Source organism: Clinocottus analis, unplaced genomic scaffold (genome assembly GCF_023055335.1).
Source record: "Clinocottus analis isolate CAN_PGR_092001 unplaced genomic scaffold, fCliAna1.0.p SCAF_5, whole genome shotgun sequence".
NCBI lineage: Eukaryota > Metazoa > Chordata > Actinopteri > Perciformes > Cottidae > Clinocottus > Clinocottus analis.
The window spans coordinates 7,669,108-7,688,405 of NW_027176207.1; the positions used below are offsets into that span (position 1 = coordinate 7,669,108).

Sequence of the window (19,298 nt, forward strand, 5' to 3'; positions counted from 1 at the left end):
TTCAGATTAGACGTATTTAACTATTTACAATATAAGTATTTAACATTTCTATACAAAGACACAGTTCCAATAATCTTTGAAATGTGCCTCAAATCAAACACAAGCTTTTTTCTTTCTGTTCCTGTATCTGGCATGAATGCACATGTCACTTACTTGTTTGCATTCATTTGTAAGTTACATATTTAATGCATCCAGTGCCAAGAGAACAGTCATGTTGATGTGCCCCTTGGTCAAAGAACCACAGAGGTCATCTGTCTTCATTCGTTCTAAATTTCAAATCTTTGAAAGTAAAATAATTGCATTTTCAAACAAACATTGCATTTACAACACACTGCAATGGAAAACTTAAAATAGTCTCTTACCGGCCTTGCAGAAATATGACAGATGATGTCCACAGCATACATACGATGTGGAATAGCATTCTTAGTTTGTAGAAACGATAGATGCAACACCAACAGATGGAAGACCAAGAAGAAGAAAAGAAAAGCAGAGATGCAGGAAACTTGCTGTTGCTCCTGCAGCCAGGCTCCGTATTCTGGACTCAGCCGAGCCGCCCTCCCACTCTGCAAGTGTAAAATACAGGAAGCTGCTGCTGTATAATTCAAAATGCCTGTGTTTGTGTGGACGACTTCAAGCTTCATCTCTTTTTTATAGCCATATGCATGTTCAAAGAATTACTGCAAGAATATTTAAAGAGACACAACCATTTCCCAAGCAGAATGGCCCACACTGCTCTCCCTCATGGCACCAAATCAGCCTTTTGAGTCTTCTTGTTCAAATAAAACTATTTATTTCAATAAAATATTATATTAAAAGACAAATATAAATGTAATTTTAATAAGGAATCATGTTTTTAACTCCACGAAGAATTTCATCAGCCATAAATAAAGATTGTCCTGAAATATAGAACCTTCACAGAAATATAAATGACCCCAATATTTTCCATGTTAGCTGTTTACTTTGCTTTAAATATGATAAATAGTTGCACAAAAAAGCCAATACCATCAGTATCAGAAATAGAATAGAAACAAATGTGTTTACTGATTCTTTTATGAAAAACTTAATTGCATAAAAGTATGAGCATCCTCTAAGACTGCAGACTGAAACAAAAGGATGGAAGCAGAAGGGTGAAACTCATGTTGCTGTTGCATTTAGAAGGGAGATGGATGAGGACAAGGCTCTCCAATTAATGCAAGTGAATGTGTTTCTGTAAGTGTCAGTACAGATCCAGAGGTTACGCATCTTAACAGAGCTGTCCAACGTTTCTGGTCTAATTATTTCATCTTCAAATCGCCACGCAAATTCAAATACGAATGTGGAAGCTCATGTTTATTCCTCCGTACAGAGGGGGAGGCAGTTCAGCCGTTTACTCGTGCAAAATTTATGTCAAAGAAAGCGATGGGACGTTATGGCTGCACGTGTTTTGCCTCACTTGAAAGGCCATTCCACACTTCGCTCTGGAGCCCACAGTGTCAAATAGGATAAGAAATGTGTGAGAATACAGAACATGAATGCAATCCTAATAAGAAGCCCACAGCAAAAGAAAAAGGAAAAAAAGCCTATCGTTTCTGCATGCTTGAACATTTTTACCTCCGGACAGGATTAAGTAGGCCAAGCTTCATTTTAATGTTGTTCTTGTTGCATTGCACATTGACTTCGCTTAATTAGATCGTACTTGTACACTGAAGTGTACTTGTCTGATGCCCTTTATACAAGCCTTCCTGTGCCCAGTGCTTTTAGCGGAGGTCAGACCTGTAACATACCTCACACAACTTAAAAAGGGCCAAGCTATACAGCAGAGGGGAATTTGCGAAGCACTATGTGATGATTAAAAGGCTTCAGGACAGATGAGCTCAACCACACAGCCTTTAACAAGCGTCACAGCTCAGAATGCAGGTCAAGCTATACGCCGTCATCATCAGTGATAATATCTAGCAGCAAAATGAAAATAATTGGATCACTCCATTTTAAAAATAGCCTTTATTGCAACTTCTCTCACGACAAGCTGCCCTGATCATACAGAGGAAAACAATAATTCATGCTCAGCATTTTCAGACCGGTATGGAAAAGCAGGACAATCACATCTTGAGCACGATGTTTCAAAGAAACACAAGCAAAACGCTGGGTTTAAAATTAGATGCATTTTTCCTGAATAGAAAAAAAAAGAGAAACAAATAAAAACAGGTGTCGCAGATACAAATTCCAAATATGAAAAATATCTCAGAATCTTCTACATGAATCCTCCTGTTTTGTATGTATGATCAGTGTCTTAAAGACTGTGGCAATGGCTGCCAGAGTTCAGTCTTCACACAATGCTCCCCTCTCACAATCAGTGCCGGCCACTACCCATCTTAATCGTCATGGATGTTGAACAGTTTGGCCACTTCATTCAGATCGGCATGTTCCTCTCCATCCTTGATGATCTACAGACAACAAACGATCGACAATGACCACATATATACAGTTAATCTTACCATTAAACAAACCACTTTTTTTCTGACAAAGTCACATACCTTCCTTGCGATGGGCATCCTGTTGAACACGTTCCACAGGATGATGCCCACCACTACTTTGTCTCTCAGGTAGAAGATGACACCTTTTCCGTACTCGTCTTTCTGCTGCACCGCAGCGGGAGCCGGCGTTGGAGAGACCACCGGGCTAATAGCCGTGTGCTCCGTTTCACTTTCTGACCGGATCCCAGTTCCTGTAATACATTCAACAGGTAGAGCAAAATCTAAGCCTTGGTGCTCAAGTTCAGTGTATTTTTTTTGCTTTCTAGGATGAAGGTTACATAAATTACATACCTGACTTCTCTGTAGCAGCTTTAGGTGTATCCTTGTCTGTGGCTTTGGCAAACACTCCTACTGTTGGTAGGCTGCTGTCAACGATCCCAATTGCCTCGTAGCCGACGTCAGGCCCCAAGTCACTCCTGTGAAAAAGCAGGCGATTGGAAAGCATTTTGAGGAAATCATTTGATTCAAAGCTCTCAGATCAAGACACATTCCTTCCACATTGATTTCAATTTCCTCCACTTTACAAGAGGTCCTTCTAGTGCAAAATGGAATTAAAGACCAACTTAAAAATAAAATGACTTTATTACAAACAAATGGCTTTAAACCAAGATGCATCTCTATAAAGAGTGATATTGGCCAAAATACAATCTCGAAACATGTCGGTTATCATCTGATAACGATTTAGTTTATTTACTGTTTATTTCTCTGCCTTCATATGCAGATATCCATTTTTAGAGATGAGACACCAGAATCCCCAAAATATTGGCTGTTGCCCAAAAGGCTGAATTAGACAGAGCGACAGCAGATGGGTTCAGAGATTAAGTCAATATAAGTCAACACTGCAGCTTGACGTACTGCCACTTTAAAAATATAGTTGACACAAACCTTTGCACAAAGCAAAAGAAATCTTACGCAACATTCAGTTGAAAATAGTTTGCTGAAGTTTATCCTCCAATGTGAAGGTCAGCAACTTCTACATCTTAAAACTTTTCAGACAAAAAAAGCTTCCGTAACATTGTGTATGTTTTTGCACCTCACTCAACTCCTATTCTCAACAAACACAAATGTACACACACACACACACACACACACACACACACACACACACACACACACACACACACACACGGCTGAGAGGGCACTTGTTAGTTGTGAATGCATGCGACAACACCACCACCATCTGATTTTAATCTGAAATAATGTCACAGAGAAATTACCAAACAAACTACATGCTGTGTAATTATGCCCAGAGATTCCATAAAACAATGTGGCATCACTTAGAAACATCCAAATCAGGATTGTTTTGGGAACCTGTTGGCACTTTCTGTGTTACTACGCTACACATTCCTGTAGTACTTAAAACTATTAAACTAAAAGTAAGCGAATAGTGAGTTTCACCATTTTAAATGTTGGAAATGTGTTTAACGTAAGTTTGTATGCAATATTGAACAATACATGAAATATGGAACGGGAGCCACTTGTACATTCATAATAAGTTAAAGGGTTCAGAAAGTTTCCAACCTGGACCCGGTTTCCCATGTTAGTGTCTCGGTAAGTAATAGGAGAACAATTTAATTTTAATAAACTGAAAGGTAAGAACTGCTAAACATGTTTGCACCATCAGTTTATGTCCACTAAAAGTGATTTTTGCAACTGGCAGGCATAGATTGTTATTACAAGTGTCTGACAACTCTATTGAAAGGACTCTACAGAGAAATAAAACGCTTTTCCTTTTCTTTTCGCTTCACACAGTTTGTTTAGTATTGTGTGTCACACTCGGACAAGTCTTGTTCTGAAATCTCACGTCACATCTACATTGTCAAAAGCAGCTAACTATTCAGCCGTGATATTGAAAATCCGTCAGCTGTGTAAGTACTTCCGTTAGAAAACACAATGTCGCTTTCACATAAAGTTTCTGGCCGCAGAGACGCATTCAGCTGTGTTACGCACTACTGGCCTGTGGCTGGTTAAAGGCAGTTAGTGAGGAGTCTGCAGGGCAGCCATTATGAGCAGAAAACAGCCAATAAGAGGTCCTTAAGCATGCGGACATAACTGGCCACTTAAAAGATCACGCTGCTTACTGCACCAGAATGCAAGATTGGACGTGGAAAAACCCGAGATGCACAATCATTTAAGGATGCACGCACGACGGGCGGACCTGGCGGAGTTAACTTAATTTTAATAAACTGAAAGGTAAGAAAAACTTTATTTTTCTGTAGTGTCTATTTGATAATGTTGTCAGACACTTATGACAATCTGAGACTATCAGTGGCAAAGACAAGGACTTTTAGTGGACGAAAATTAGCTGTGCGCAATCGTGCAATTACCCAATATGATTATAATGCAGCATCTTTGCTCCATACAGGACGCATTTAAAAAAAAGGGTGTTGCAAAGAAGATGGGAAAAAATAGGGTGCGGAAAAATACAGCCATTAGCCTTGAATGTAAAAAAACTAATGACCAGTGCTGACCAGTGCTGCTGAATTATGATGTGGTGTTTCAAAGAGGATTACAACAGTCTGGATGTGCAGACACATTATACAGGCATTCATAGTAATAGCAACACATCATCTGCTGGTGACAAGTCAAAATAGTTTGTGTACTGCGTTTGTTGTGTTTTTTGGACTGCAATGAACCCATGTCGACAGCAGTGGGCCATATTTCCCAAGATGCTAAAAACAAGTAGACACTGCACTCATCTGTGTAATGCGGCCACATGCCACACGCTAGTAAATTTTTTTTGCAAGGCCCTGAATATCTGATCCAGTGATGTTTTTGAAAGAGATATTAAATGTATTATGGGCTTGAAAAATGCAACCCTCTGCTGCAAACCCAGACCCTAATGTCCTCTAAAGGCAGTTTAAATATTTTAGAACTTAATGGTATTCAAGACTTCAAAGCAATCATGCATGTACATCTGAATTCTAAAAGGATTAAATCTGAGTCATTTGCAAAATCGTACATGCTGCCCCTGTGCCCACTTATATAAATGCAGTCAATGAATGTAGAACAGTGTAATCAACAATTCAGAGTGTCCCTTGCATTCACAAATATTTTCCTTCATTTCCACTTCAAGCTAATTTAAAGGCTTGCAGCTACAGCTCTCATTTGCCAAACGGTTTGAATTTCTGAACCATGAAAACCTTGGGTTAGCATCACAAGGTTAGCATCACAAGCAGGACGTAAGAAGTACCAATACCCACCAGAACATAGACTGATGCCAGTAGGGTTTGTTGGCTCCGGTCATGTTCTCTCCTGCTAGTCTTCCACTCACAACGGCGTGATCGTGGTGCTCTACTCGTCTGCGGCCGAGTCTGATATCATAGAAGCACGCAGCATCTCCTGCCTAAATCCAGACAGAAGGGATGCAGGATATGTGGGATGGATTAAAATGACTAATTACACTGATTTATATTACAATTGCATTACATGTCTACAGAGGTGCATTGCTTCTAGATGATGACCCAAATGTACCTCAAGGGGGCAGTATTATAAAAAGTTAGGGGTGGGTAGATTAACACATCAATGCAAAATGAATCTGGCAATCCTTTAACGGCGTTAAATGTTTGGTCATGCGTTAACAGCATGTTTGTTTGTTTTTACATTGGGGAAGGGCTTATCGCTTTAAATCTCTCCCAGGCGGCGTAGTTCAGACCTGGGCGTCTTACGGCTCTCCCACTTAAAATCAGGATCACTTCTGGATCTTCACTCTTCTCTCAAAGAGGAGAACTTTCCAGACATCACAATATGTTCAGTGCACTTGTTCAAGCTAACACAGACTGAACTTTTCTCACTGAGGAAGACAAACTGAACTGAAGTGGAAAACACGAAAAGCACTTATTGCTTTTGTATAAAGTTAATCAATTGCTGGTCTTTAACATACATCTATAAAAAGGTAAGCAACACACTGAACATGGACAAAAGCAGGAGGGACCCTTACTAGTGAACAGTACCTGTTCAGAAAAAAAAAAGAAAACTGATTTATAAACAATATATGTATGTGTTAACTTGCTGTTGCTCCTGAGTGCCTGTTATATTGTTCTGATAACATTACTTTAAAATAAAAGCATGCAATATACTAGTTTTTACATTATTATTAAATTTGGCGCGTAATGCGATTAAACGCAGAAAAATCATGCGATTAATCAGCAAATTTTTTAACTTTGCCAAGCCCTATAAAAAATATGAGTGGAAAAAGCAAGCTGCATACATTTATAAACCTAACCTAAAATAACCTTGTCTCCGTCATCACCTTACCCAGTCAACACTATAGTACAATAAAAGGTAGGTTACAAATGTTTACAACTTTGTCCGGGTAAATCTTAACACTAAGAAGTGTCTTAGCTATTTAAAGAACATATATTTAAAAATTGGCATATGAAGGGTTCAACAGCAACAGCAAATATGCTGCCACAACAAGTGACAAGTTTCACTCAAAGTATAGACGGACTTTAATTTCCAAAGCCAGTAAAAATCAGTCACTGTTTCCGTAAGGCCTTGTTGACTATTGGAACACTTCCAGTACCTTATGGTCATTCACTTACCACCCAAATATTGGATCTAGCTTGCAGCTCTGCATTCACTCGAAAGCCACCAAAGTCAGAGTCCACCTCCAGACCTGCTGACTTAGCAAGGTCCACATTGGGCTCCAGGCCAACAGCTGCAACAATGTGGTCAGTTGTCACCTACAAGATGAAGCAAAAGATAATGAATAACACACAAGTCATTTCCTGAATTACACTGGGAAAAAAAACTTGGACCTACCAATCGGCCATCCTTCAGTTGGATTTCTAATTTTTTATCTTTGCAGACCACAGATTTCACCAAAGCTTCTGAAATGACTTTCACTCCCTCTAGAAGACAACATGAAGAATTTGTGATGAATAAAGCAATGAGGAGATAAAAAAAAACATTTTCTAGCAATGCTCAGCTTGATATGAAAGTTTAGACATGTTGGAGTAAAAAATGGTCATCAACCTTTCTTGACTTTCTCTGTTGTCCAATTGCTCAGATACTCAGGCAACACTTTTCCCATATTGCCCTTCTCAGGGAACATCTGTATCACTTCCAGGTCACACTCAGTTGCTGGAGAAAAGGAGAAAGAGGTTGAGTGATACGACAACAGGGCAACATTCTAGTCTGTCGTTTTCTCATCTTGACCAGTTGTCTTACATCTCCTGCCAAGAGCACAGGCCAGTTCGCTGCCCAAGAAGCCGCCCCCAATGATTGTTATTGACTTAATACTTCTGGAGACCTTATCCAATGATTTGAAGTCCTCGACCTGTGGAGGAGAACAACATTTATATCAAATCTATTTAATTCATATTTTTTGGGGGGTGGTGATATGTCCACATTAAAATAGATACATGAATGTGGCAACTTGTCTGTGCAACAATAAAGGGATTGTAATAAATGAATTATAGGAACAGTGGATAAAAAGTAAATGTGGCACACACTTAATGTCATTGGCGTTATGGAGGAAAGTATCTGCATTTTGGGTTGTTTATGATTTTAGCATAAAAAGGGAAAAGTTTGCATTGTTTAAGACAGAGCTATAAAATTATGACCTTTCAAGAATGTCTGAATGAAGATTTAGAGAGTTGTTTTTTTCTTGTTTCAACACCTCCAAACAACTTATCAAAGTATCTATAATTGCATATGTTTACTTTTACCCAACATGTGCAACTTTTTTTAAGGCTTTGTACCATCAGCCGAAATTTCCACACAAAAAAAGCTGAAAGAAGGCTATCGCCCCCTTGTGGCTAAACACTGACCTTGCGGAACAATGTTGTCCTCTTCACCACCTCCTCTCCCGCTCTTTCAATGACCTGTAGATTTCTAGGTACACCACCTGAAATCAAACAGTTGAAATCAGGTTTAGTTTAAACCAGACCTGGTAATACATACATTTGAGAGAGGCTTACCTGTAGCAATCAAACACTTGTCATATGAAATCTCAGTGTCATCGTCCAGTTTGATTTTGTTTCCTCTCACATCCATGTGAACCACCTAAAATAGAAATCAAACATCTCAATAAAGTCAAAAAGAACATTTACATCATCCAATGAAATTCCTCACTTCTGGTATATGAAAACTATTAATACTATCATCATTCACTGTAGATAGTCCTGACATTAGAACATTGTAGTATATGACCAACCTTTCTGCCGGTGAGAACTGCCACTCCACCATTTTCTGCATCATTCAATTCTTCTGCATTTATGTAGAAAGATGGTGGCTGGAAGTAGATGCTGAAAAATAAACACAAACGTATTCAAATCTTTGAACTTTTTTCTTATATAAAATGAAATCAAATATTTAAAAAAAACATGGTTTGCCAACATTAAGGCAGAAACTAGTCGAAAGTCAAAGTCATATTTATTATCAATTTTGTGCAATGTGCAGTGCAAACTTACAGAAGATGGAAAGTACGTTTCTTTTCTGTCCAACATATAGTGAATTGTGCAATAGTAATAATAATAAAGTGCAAAAAAACGTTTAAATTTTTTTTTAAAAAGGACAATATATAACATATAGACAACATAAATTATGAACGATTAAGACTATGAAGGACTAGCCAAAAGTACAAAATGCAAGTTGGTATTACGACAACACCAAGTTGCAAACACACTGTCCAACAACTTTCCTTGGGAATATAAATCATTTGTAACACAGGACATTGTGCAAGATTTGTTTGACATCAACAGTGGTTTGTTGTTCCTGATTTCAAAGTATTCACGAGTAAACAGAGTGAGGTGATGATGGTTAACATGAACAGTAAGGTTAACCTGAATAGAAAAAAATGCCACCAAGAAAAACTCTAGTTTTGTAATTAATCAAATAAAGCAAAGAGGTGTCACAGGACAACTGTCTAACTCAAAGAAATAACCACCAATGCAAGCAGAAAGACAACTGTTGAGACATATTGTACGAAAGGCACTGTGACACAGAAAGAAGACAACAAACCAAAAGCACATAATACATGAACTTGAAACACACCTTCTTTCTTTTCCATTCCACTGCTTGAAACGCAGTGTTTCCGTCACACTTGGATCATCAGAGAACCACAGTTCTTTAGAAAGAGGCGGTCTCATGTATGGGGGGACCAGCTCATCAGTCACAATCAATACCTGTTGGTAACAATAAAAAAAAAGGAAGAGACGGTACATGAGGACAACACACGGATGTATGGAGAAACTATGTTTCAGCAAAAATAATAATGCACTGAATGCTGACCCTGGCACCAGGGTCTCTGGCTCGAATGGACCGGGCAGCAGCAAAAGAGGCGGTACCTCCACCAATAAGAAGGTAGGGGGTGTGTGAGGGGAACTGGAGAGAGACAGGTGCAGAGTCTCCTAGAATGTTCACAAGAGAGCAACAGCAAGCCAGAGAGAGAGAGTGAGAGAGGAAGAGACAGAGAAAGAGAAAGGCAAAAAGCAGAAGCAGGAGAAAGAGACAAAGTCAGTGTATGATCTTGGATGCTCATCACACTACCCATGACATACACCTGAAAGGAGTACATGAAGAAAAAAAAAAAATTCTTCATGAGCGATTAACCATTATCATTACATGAACCTGAACAATGTAAAAAGACATAAAAGCAAGGGGGAACACTGTAATGAGGAATAAATGGTTAAAATCATTTTTTTCAAAAGAAGGTGAAATTAACAATCACAGAATGGGAAAAAAGTATCACTGTCCGTCTGCTTGACCTCTCCAACCGAGGCTGGACTACGGTCTTACCACACTCTGCCACAACTTCTGGTTGAGGCTCGGCTGCGGGGCTTTCTGCTGCTGCTGCTGTAGGTTCTGTTCGTATAACCGGAGCAGTAACCAGTTATGACACAATACACCCGTGGATGTAGTAAATGTACATCCCCATGCACAGACTTAGTGCTTACCACTCTCCGCAACAGGTGCAGGGGGCAGCTCTGTAAGCTCAGCTGGGGACGGCTCAGAAGGGGGTGATGGTTCTAATCGTATATGGTAAAGTTACAAGATAACCTTAAATGCGCATTCCAATTCAATGAGTATATTATTAGATCAGAGTATCCTTTTTTCTCAGATCTTACCCTCCTCAACTACAGGTGCTGCAGATGGTTCTGCTGCCTCCTCTGTGGAAGCCTCTACGACAGGCTCATGTGCTGTTGAGGCAATCCATAGTAAGAGTTAGGATTTAATTATTTTAGAGATTATTAAAGGGGGAGACCATTAGGATCCATGCGTTTCCTCGGCTTTGCCCTGGTAGCATTCTGTAGAGTATGAAAATTCAACATGTGGAAGCTGCCCAATTTGTGGTTAACATTCGACAAAGTACTCATACTGTATACTATCAAAGAGTGAGTATGGGGTTGTGTGTGTTAATGACAGTGATTCACCTCACTGATGTTTAAAGTACCAGATAACGTTCTGTTAACTCTGCTGTAAAGACAGTTTGTAGCTTGGACACAGCATGAAAGGAGTTTATAGATAAGAAATAAAATCCACTTTGAAAGGCAGCTTCCAGTCTTGAACAATCATGTCACATTAAAAAGCAAAACTTTTGAGTTTCACAAAGTATCACACGTTCACAGAAAATGTCAGACAGGAAGGATTCAATGTTCTATCACGACTAACAAAGCACACAAAAGATAGTTCTGGAAGATAAACCAAAAACTGTGTCCCACAAAATAAGAAATATTAACAGTTCAGAATGGAGGCGACCAAGGTTGTGCAGAAAAAGAAATACAAAAAACTATTTCCCTTTCAAGAGAGATTAACCCTTTATCTTCATCTGAACCCAAACAATGTGAAAAAGACATGAACAGGTAGGGAGAAAAGCCGTTCTGGCAAAGAATGGTAAAAATATAAAAGTAGGCGAAAAAGGTGTTTGAATGAACATTAACAGAATGGGAAGAAGTCTGCCCGCTTCCCCTCCGACCGAGGATGGACAACATTCTTACCACTTTCTGCCACAACTTCTGGTTGAGGCTCGGCTGGCTCTGCTGCGGGGCTTTCTGCTGCTGATGTTGTAGGTTCTGTTAGTACAACCGGAGCAGTAACACGTAAGGACAAAACAAACCCTTAGATGTGGTAAATGTACAGCACCATGCACCGACTGAGTGCTTACCACTCTCCACAACAGGTGCAGGGGGCGGCTCTGTGAGCTCAGCTGGGGACGGCTCAGAGGGGGGTGATGGTGCTGGTAGTATAGTGTCAATAATACATTAAAACCTCTGATGTACACTACAGATAATATCTGAAAGACTTCACTATCTGAACTGTAATATGTATCTACGAGACAGACTCAGACAGAAAAGCAGAGGTAAATGGCACGTGATGTATTTACAAGTAAGTAAGTGGATTAAATATATCAGAGAATCCTTTATTCTCAAGTCTTACCCTCCTCAACTACAGGTGCTGCAGATGGTGCTGCTGCCTCCTCAGCAGTTGCTTCTACCACTGGCTCATCTGCTGTTGAGGCAATCCATACTACGGGTTTAGATTGAATTCTTTAAGAGATTATTGAAGGGGAAGATAATCAGGATCCATGCGTTTCCTCATCTTTTCTCTGAGAACATTCTGCTGAGCATGCAAACTAGACACAATACCACATGGAAGCTGCCCAAAGAGAGACGTACATACTGTATACATCACGGAGCTGTGCATAGTGTTGTAAACAGCGGTGACGACTTATCTTGACCACAGCATGAAAAGGTTTGGAGGTAATAAATACAATGCACTTCGAAGGGCAGCTTCCAGTTAAACAATAATTTGATATTAATGGAAAATAAACATGTTAAGTACTGTGCCAGGACAAATGTAACATCACAAATATTACAAAGCACCCAAGGAGCCAAGATATTTGGAGAAAATACGGACAACTCCAATGACTGTGTCCCACTAAAACAGGAAGATTTTGAGTTCAGGGAGGAAGTGAGTATGACAGTTGAACTGAAATTAACAGTGTTAATGTGCAAGGTTAGAGAACCCAAAAGTAAATGAAACTGTACAGAACACACTGAGCACGACACATGCGTTAGTAAATACAAGAAGATGAATAAAAATAACACATGCAACGAGAGGAAAAAGTCACAGTTTATGCAGTAAAATTCTCAGCTTCTGGGTACAGTCAATACAAGTTAGGATTCCAGAGGGCCTCGTGTATAAAAGATGCCTTTACCATAAAAGTGCATCTTTAACACGTTACATATGTGGGACAATTGTGAGCAGTGTAATGAATGGTGTTTTCATGTTAGAGTTTGTTCAAACTATATGTATGGGCTGTTTGAGACCAAAAAATGAATTATGGATTTTGAGAATTGCATATTTTATTGCCATTGCATGTGAATCTGTATCATTTTTGTACCCTAAAAATATATCAGAGGAAGGCCAGAAAGCCCTTTTTTTCAATGTAATATCTTCAGCCATATCACTCTGAAAAACATTAAATTTAGTCGGCACAGAAAATATTGACAAAAGATCACAAGATTAAAAGGCACAAACAGATATAATTTTTCATCATTGATCTTGTTGGGAAACCGCAAGCTCTCTGGTAAGTTGTCCGTTGATACATTGAGTGGTTACTTCTGGAACTCTCATCTCTTGTTCTGTGAGGTCTGAGTGTGTACGTCTGAGTGTGTGTGTGCATTTGTGTGAGTGTGTTGGCATTTGTGTCTGTGTGTGCGTCTGTCAGTGTGCATGTCTGTGAGTGGATAGAACAAGTTCTGACGTTCAAACAAATCCTGTTAAGTTTTCTGATTTGTATTTTTTTATTTTTTATCATTTCTTTATTGTTAAGATTTTTTGCACTGTGAATTTGCACAGTCAGTTCTGTTTTTGTAATAAAAGGTTGCAAATTAATGTTATTATTTTTTTATGCAATTATTCAAAAAAATAATCGACTGATTAATCGATTATTAAAATAATCGTTAGTTGCAGCCCTAGATTGGAGACACCTGACTAAGCTTACAAGCAAGAGCAATCACATGATATCATGTTCTGTTCAAAATCCCATCTACAGCGACTCAAATCCTTCAAATCTAAGGTAAAAATCACTTCCCACACAATGGTGGTGTAAATGACAATAAATCACTGTGGCAAAAAAACGATGCACTTTTGTTACAATATATTACATAACTTATTCTTTAGTCTCATTCTTTGATTGGACACAGAATGACGCAGGAATTTGCTATCCTGACTGTACCACTTGGTGTCACCATTTCTGACACCTCAGTTCACTCTTAACTATAGTGTGTGTGCCAAGTGTGAAAGTACACATAATTCCAAGTAGTAGTAGGTGCTTTTGTTCTGATTAATTTACTGGTTCAAAAACATCTTTTATACAGGAGGGACCTGGCAATCATGCATGTAGGTGTATAGAAAAGTATTTAGCCAACCTAGGGGTGGTTGAGTTGTTCCTTTTGCTGAAGGTGCTGCTTGAGGGTCTGGCCCAGGGACGGCTGGTTTATCAATCAAAGAGAGAACAGGATTTAAAGCAAGTGATTCAAACTAATCAACCATTAATTTAAAATCAATTTGTTTTGCAGTCTCAAACTCTGCCGTCTACACTGCAATGAAGAGGCAGCTAAACTGTGAACAATAAAGTCTGACGATTAATAGCTTGTTTGATTAAACGCTTGGACCAAATAACCTTTAACTACAATTGAAAAACAAAAACCTTTAGTCAACATAGTGTCACAGCAAATACTTGCATTTGACCTCAAACAAGAGCATCTTCAAATTCGTATCTTAACATTCTCACATTTTTTTCTTTATTCTCAGTGTGCCACGTAAATTTTTTATTTAAAATTGCTTGTCATGGAATATACAATATACTATTGAAATGAATAACACTAGACAAATTGCACATGACTCATACGACAAGTCTGGACTGTACGTAAAATATGTGCATAAGATAAATTTTTAATCTACAAGAAAATTGATGACTGCAGCAAGTTCTTCTCAATCCCTTGTACAAGCAGCTTAAGAACTAATCTGTTTATGTGAAAGGTTCTTGTACAACCCCTATTCTTTGTGGTCAATATATCACGGTTAAGTGTTCCTGCCTATAAACTTATTAACAGAGTTGGAGTTTGATCTATAAATATCTACTCCAATGAGATGGGAATCATTCTCCCTCTGTCTCAGTGGCTTACACGGCTAAAACTAAACTAATCACAACAGTGAAACTCTTAATTGATGCTCTCTGAAAACACATCACAAAGGAATGATGTGCCTCTGATAAAAAATATTTGAAGAATTGTTTGAGGATTGAAGTAAATGGTCAAAGTTTTATTATCACAAAGATCAGACAATAAATCTGCTCACCAGGAGGCTCTGACTGGATGGGTATGGCTTGTTCCTCTCTGGCTTGTTTATTTGGTCTGGAGGCAATTTCATCAATACGCTCCTGATATCTTTGGCTGTCTCCCTTGACAGTTCGGTATGCCTGTGGAAACAGATCAGTATTCAGTCATGAATATTTGTGAACTACCTGCTTTTCAATACATACTGTACGTACTGTATGTTATGACTACTGAAGCTAACTCACGTATACTAGACCACCAACGCAGGTAGCGCCAACCAGAAGCATATACAGCTGGTTTTCTCTACCTCCCCCTGCAGGCCCAGTGGTCATGTGAGCCACAGGTGCACATGTTGGTCTTGATATTCTGCCATTGTTAAACCCTGAAAACATTGACAAAGAAACACAAATTCTGATTAGTCATAACTGCATGAATTTAAGTCTAACAATCCGAATGTTGGTCACAAAAGTAATCCAAAGACACGTCGATCGTAGCAGCACTACATCTCCACGTCTTGCATTATGATACACACACATGATTAATACACTCAAATTAGACTAACAGTTGAAATGTGTCACATTTTTGGTTAACAATACTTGTATTGTAGGATTGAGTACAGTAAAACACTAAAACTGGTGCATTTGATATGACTGAAGATGCACTTCAGTATCTGTTTTGGTTTATGTTGATCAGGCTACATTTGCAGCTATCTGACTGACAATGCCACTTTATCAACTTATATATATATTAAATGTTCATAACATCTTAATTTGCTATATGACACCAAAAACTATGAGGCAACATGGAGCAAACGTGACACTAAGTTTCCTTTCTATGGTTAATATAGCATGTTTATGAAGGTGACAGCTGCATTGCTGGCAGGGATTGTCAGAGAAGAAAAGTGTGAACTGTCTGTGAAAATGCTGCTTAATATATTTACAGAACATGCCTGCTGACAATGAATATAGTATGTTTATGAAGGTGACAGCTGTATTGCTGACAGGGATTGTCAAAGAAGAAAAGTGTGAACTGTCTGTGAAAATGATGCTTAATATATTTACAGAACATGCCCGCTGACGATGAAGACGTGTCTCACTCGAAGATCTTCAACATTGACATACTATGCATATTCAAGTGCATATTTAAGTGTTAACTTGGCATTCCCCAAAACGGAGAGACTGGCACATTTTGCTGTTCAGTGTAAACTGGGTTACATAAAGACTCACACAATCTCTCTCTCTCTCTCTCACTCACTCTCTCACACACACACACACACACACACACACACACACACACACACACTTTGAGTTTTGAGACGTGAATCTTCAGTATCGTTCCTTTCTTCTGTATTGTACATTAAACCCATCAACTGAGGGAAATTTAGCACATGCTGTGCTTTATACTCTCAGGGCCAAAAGAGACAAATACGGTTTGAGCTAACCCAACGCTAGTTATGGACATGTCATTGACTAGTTACTGCATGTTGCCATTTGCTAATTTGCTCAGTTAACGTTAGCTTTGAAAGAGCCACACGAAGGTCAAAATAGCCAGACGGGGCTATGCTAAGGTTCCCTGTGCGGTTTAACAACCAGTCGACGATGGGGGAATAAGCAATGCGTGCATACATTAGACAAGCAATGCGTGCATACATTAAGACAAGCTAACGGGGAAACACAAAGTCTCTCTGCTAACGTAACGTACGTTACTTAACTAACTCACCTGCTCTTCTCACATTCTGCCGGCACAGAGTTGAGGAGGCTCGAGCCAGGGGGGCAAGCTTTTTCCATACAGTTTTACATTTCAGCATTGTGGCTCAGCTCCGCTGTAACGGCTCCCAGTTTACTAGCGGACCTGTCGGACACGAACACCGGCTCGTTAACGTTAATTAAACCCTACAGCCAGCACGCACTGACAAACAGAAGCACCGCGTTACGAGCCAAGGCCAGAGACAGGAGACAGGTCATACGTTTCAAGGGAGTCATGGGTAATTGTTAAGAATCTTTGAATGTGTGAGATTGATCCCCCCCTAGAAAACTAGAAAGCATAACAGCATTGGAAGAAAGATGGCGTCGCCGATTATATTAGTGCCTTGAACGTGACTTGACATTGTTTTGCTATTGTTTTTATGCTATGATGAATCATAACGTTTTTTCTGACCATACAGTCAACAGCTACGTTACCATTTATGTTATTTTAGATTATTCGTACTATCAAATGCTGTTACATCAAGTCTCAGCCGTTGATTATCTTTACTTAAAGACTCTTTGGCCAGTGGCACGATCTCAGTTCTTCTTCTTGACATTTCCACAGGTTACATACAGCCACAATGTACTACTGCTGCCCTCTACCGTATGTTTAACATGCAGTATAGTTTTTCAGGGTTGTTTTGTTTTACTAAGAGAGGCGGAGAAAAAAAGGCACGATATAAAACACGAGGTTGTGTAAATACATGATTCATATTAAGCACATGGCAACATATAAGGGATTCATTGAAATATATATGTAATATCAAACAAATTAGCTAATATAATGGTTTTCCATAATGTGTATATTATGCATAATGCATTTGTATTTCAACTAAATGTGGACATTACAGTGTAGTATTAATGCAGGGAAATTGCACCGTAACAGTTTGTGAATGTCGGCGAATGTGTTTGATTTTAAAGTTGTATTCCAAAATGTTAATTTGTTTTGCTCTGAGTCAAACAAGCCATTGGTGTTGTATTTCATTAAAGTATGTGTCTTATTTGATCAAGCGACTGGGAATGACATTAAAGTTAGAACATTTTAAGTCTTTGATAATAATCTAGGATCCAGGATCAACTCACCAGTACAAGCAAAATGCTAAACAGATAAAGTTAAGTAACTCATAAATTCTTTTAAATTATTAATCAGTCAAAATTACAAATGCATTGTCCATACATGTTACTGTATTACAAAGGTGTTTAATACATGCAATAAAGGACTGCATGAAAGTATTAAACGTTTTATTTTGAAAGGTACAGAATTTTAGTTTAAATAATTTGAGTCTCTTTTGTCTTCTCCCCTCTCCTTTCTTCTCTTTCTTCTCTCCTTCTGAATAAATTATTGTCTTTCAATGCACATTACTAACTCTACTCCTTTCCGGGAGACTCTGTGCTTCCTTGCCTCAAGTTTCCATGGACCGTGGCTGTCTGGAGCTGGTCCTGCCCATCCTCCTCTGTTGCTCTCCCTCAGGTTTCTTCCCCTTTTTTCCTGTGAAAGGGTTTTTACTATCTTTATTTGGGGGAGTTTTTCCTGATCCGATGTGAGGTCCTGGGACAGGGATGTTATGTGTACGGATTGTAAAGCCCTCCAAGGCAAATCTTGTATTTGTGATTTTGGACTAACAAAAAAAAACTGAATTGAATTGAATTGAAGAAAAGAAAAAAAAATGTAAGGAAATAAAAGAAAACAAGCTTTAAAAAATCTGTATTGTTTTAAGATGAGTTTTAAAGGTTTAGCTCAACCTATGTTGATCACTAATCACAAGAGCTGTTATTGTGTTATTGCTGAGTTTTACTGGATCTTAAAAATAGCGCAACAGTCACATAATGTTTAAGAGTCCACATACCTTTGGCCACATTGTGTAGCTTGAGACACATCCTCAGAGCTCTCCAACATGTGGTGGAGGAAGTACTGAAGTTTAGTACTTAAGTAAAAGTACTAGTACCCAGGAGAATAAAAGTAAAAGTACTACATCAATAATCCTACTTAAGTAAAAGTCAAATGTACTTACTTTTAAATGTACTTTAAGTATTAAAAGTAAAAATACTCACAAAATGTGTTGTCTCTCAATGTCTAGGGCTGTATCATTTTGATAAAGAATGCAGATATAGCTACTGGTAATACTTATTTATGCCTCTACCGAAGTCACTACTAGTAATAATTATTAGCAACAACATTTGTTTATCGGAAAGGTTGGTGCACTTATTGTGCTAATACTTTTCACACTTTATCTTACAATTTTGCGGATGACAAGTTATCTACCAGGGATTATCTGCAAAGTTAATACCAATGAGCCAAACCAATGAAGACAACATCCATGTTGAAAGGTTGTTTGTTAGTCAGGCTGTCTGTCGAATATATATATATATATATAATATATATATATATATATATATATATATATATATATATATATATATATATATAAAAATATATATATATATATATATATAAATATATATATATATATATATATATATATATATATATATATATATATATATATATACACATATATATATATACATATACATATATATATATATATATATATATATATATATATATATATATATATATATATATAATGAATAATGAATTAATAAACCGGTTGGTTTTTTTTTATTTTTCTTAATTTCATTCATTAAATGTCCTGTGTCATGTCCCGGAAAACCGCCTTCTTCTCAGAAACTACGATCCCAGAATGCCTTGCGGCTTTGGCAGCGTTTCTTGTCGACGTGGGAAGGGAGGG

The 19,298-nt window shown here is 38.2% G+C and overlaps 1 protein-coding gene across 6 annotated transcripts; it reads right to left on the reverse strand.

Moving 5' to 3' along the window:
• Positions 1-1,961: 1,961 nt before the first annotated feature.
• Positions 1,962-16,768, reverse strand: aifm1 (apoptosis inducing factor mitochondrion associated 1). Of its 6 annotated transcripts, none has more exons than XM_068600411.1 (22): positions 16,520-16,768; positions 15,046-15,182; positions 14,823-14,943; positions 13,892-13,954; positions 11,623-11,694; positions 11,456-11,530; positions 10,586-10,657; positions 10,415-10,486; positions 10,257-10,322; positions 9,750-9,868; positions 9,513-9,643; positions 8,674-8,764; positions 8,438-8,522; positions 8,288-8,364; positions 7,686-7,794; positions 7,491-7,598; positions 7,278-7,366; positions 7,058-7,198; positions 5,717-5,859; positions 2,805-2,929; positions 2,514-2,704; positions 1,962-2,423 (listed from the first exon to the last, which is right to left on the reverse strand). In XM_068600411.1, the coding sequence occupies exons 1-22, from the start codon at positions 16,605-16,607 to the stop codon at positions 2,352-2,354; spliced, it is 2,247 nt and encodes a 748-aa protein (XP_068456512.1). In that variant the 5' UTR covers positions 16,608-16,768; the 3' UTR covers positions 1,962-2,351. The 6 variants fall into 6 exon arrangements, with proteins under 6 accessions (XP_068456512.1, XP_068456508.1, XP_068456507.1 ...); XM_068600407.1 differs by lacking the exon at positions 10,257-10,322 and adding an exon at positions 11,895-11,966; XM_068600406.1 differs by lacking the exon at positions 10,257-10,322 and adding an exon at positions 11,895-11,984.
• Positions 16,769-19,298: the final 2,530 nt, after the last annotated feature.

Coding starts and splice junctions, on each gene's coding strand:
- aifm1 (XM_068600406.1), bottom strand. CDS start 16,607: ATGCTGAAATGTAAAACTGTATGGAAAAAGCTTGCCCCCCTGGCTCGA. Junction 8,765..9,512: donor TGGAATGGAAAAGAAAGAAG/GTGTGTTTCAAG, acceptor TTTATTTTTCAG/CATCTACTTCCAGCCACCAT. Junction 8,523..8,673: donor CAGTTCTCACCGGCAGAAAG/GTTGGTCATATA, acceptor TTTCTATTTTAG/GTGGTTCACATGGATGTGAG.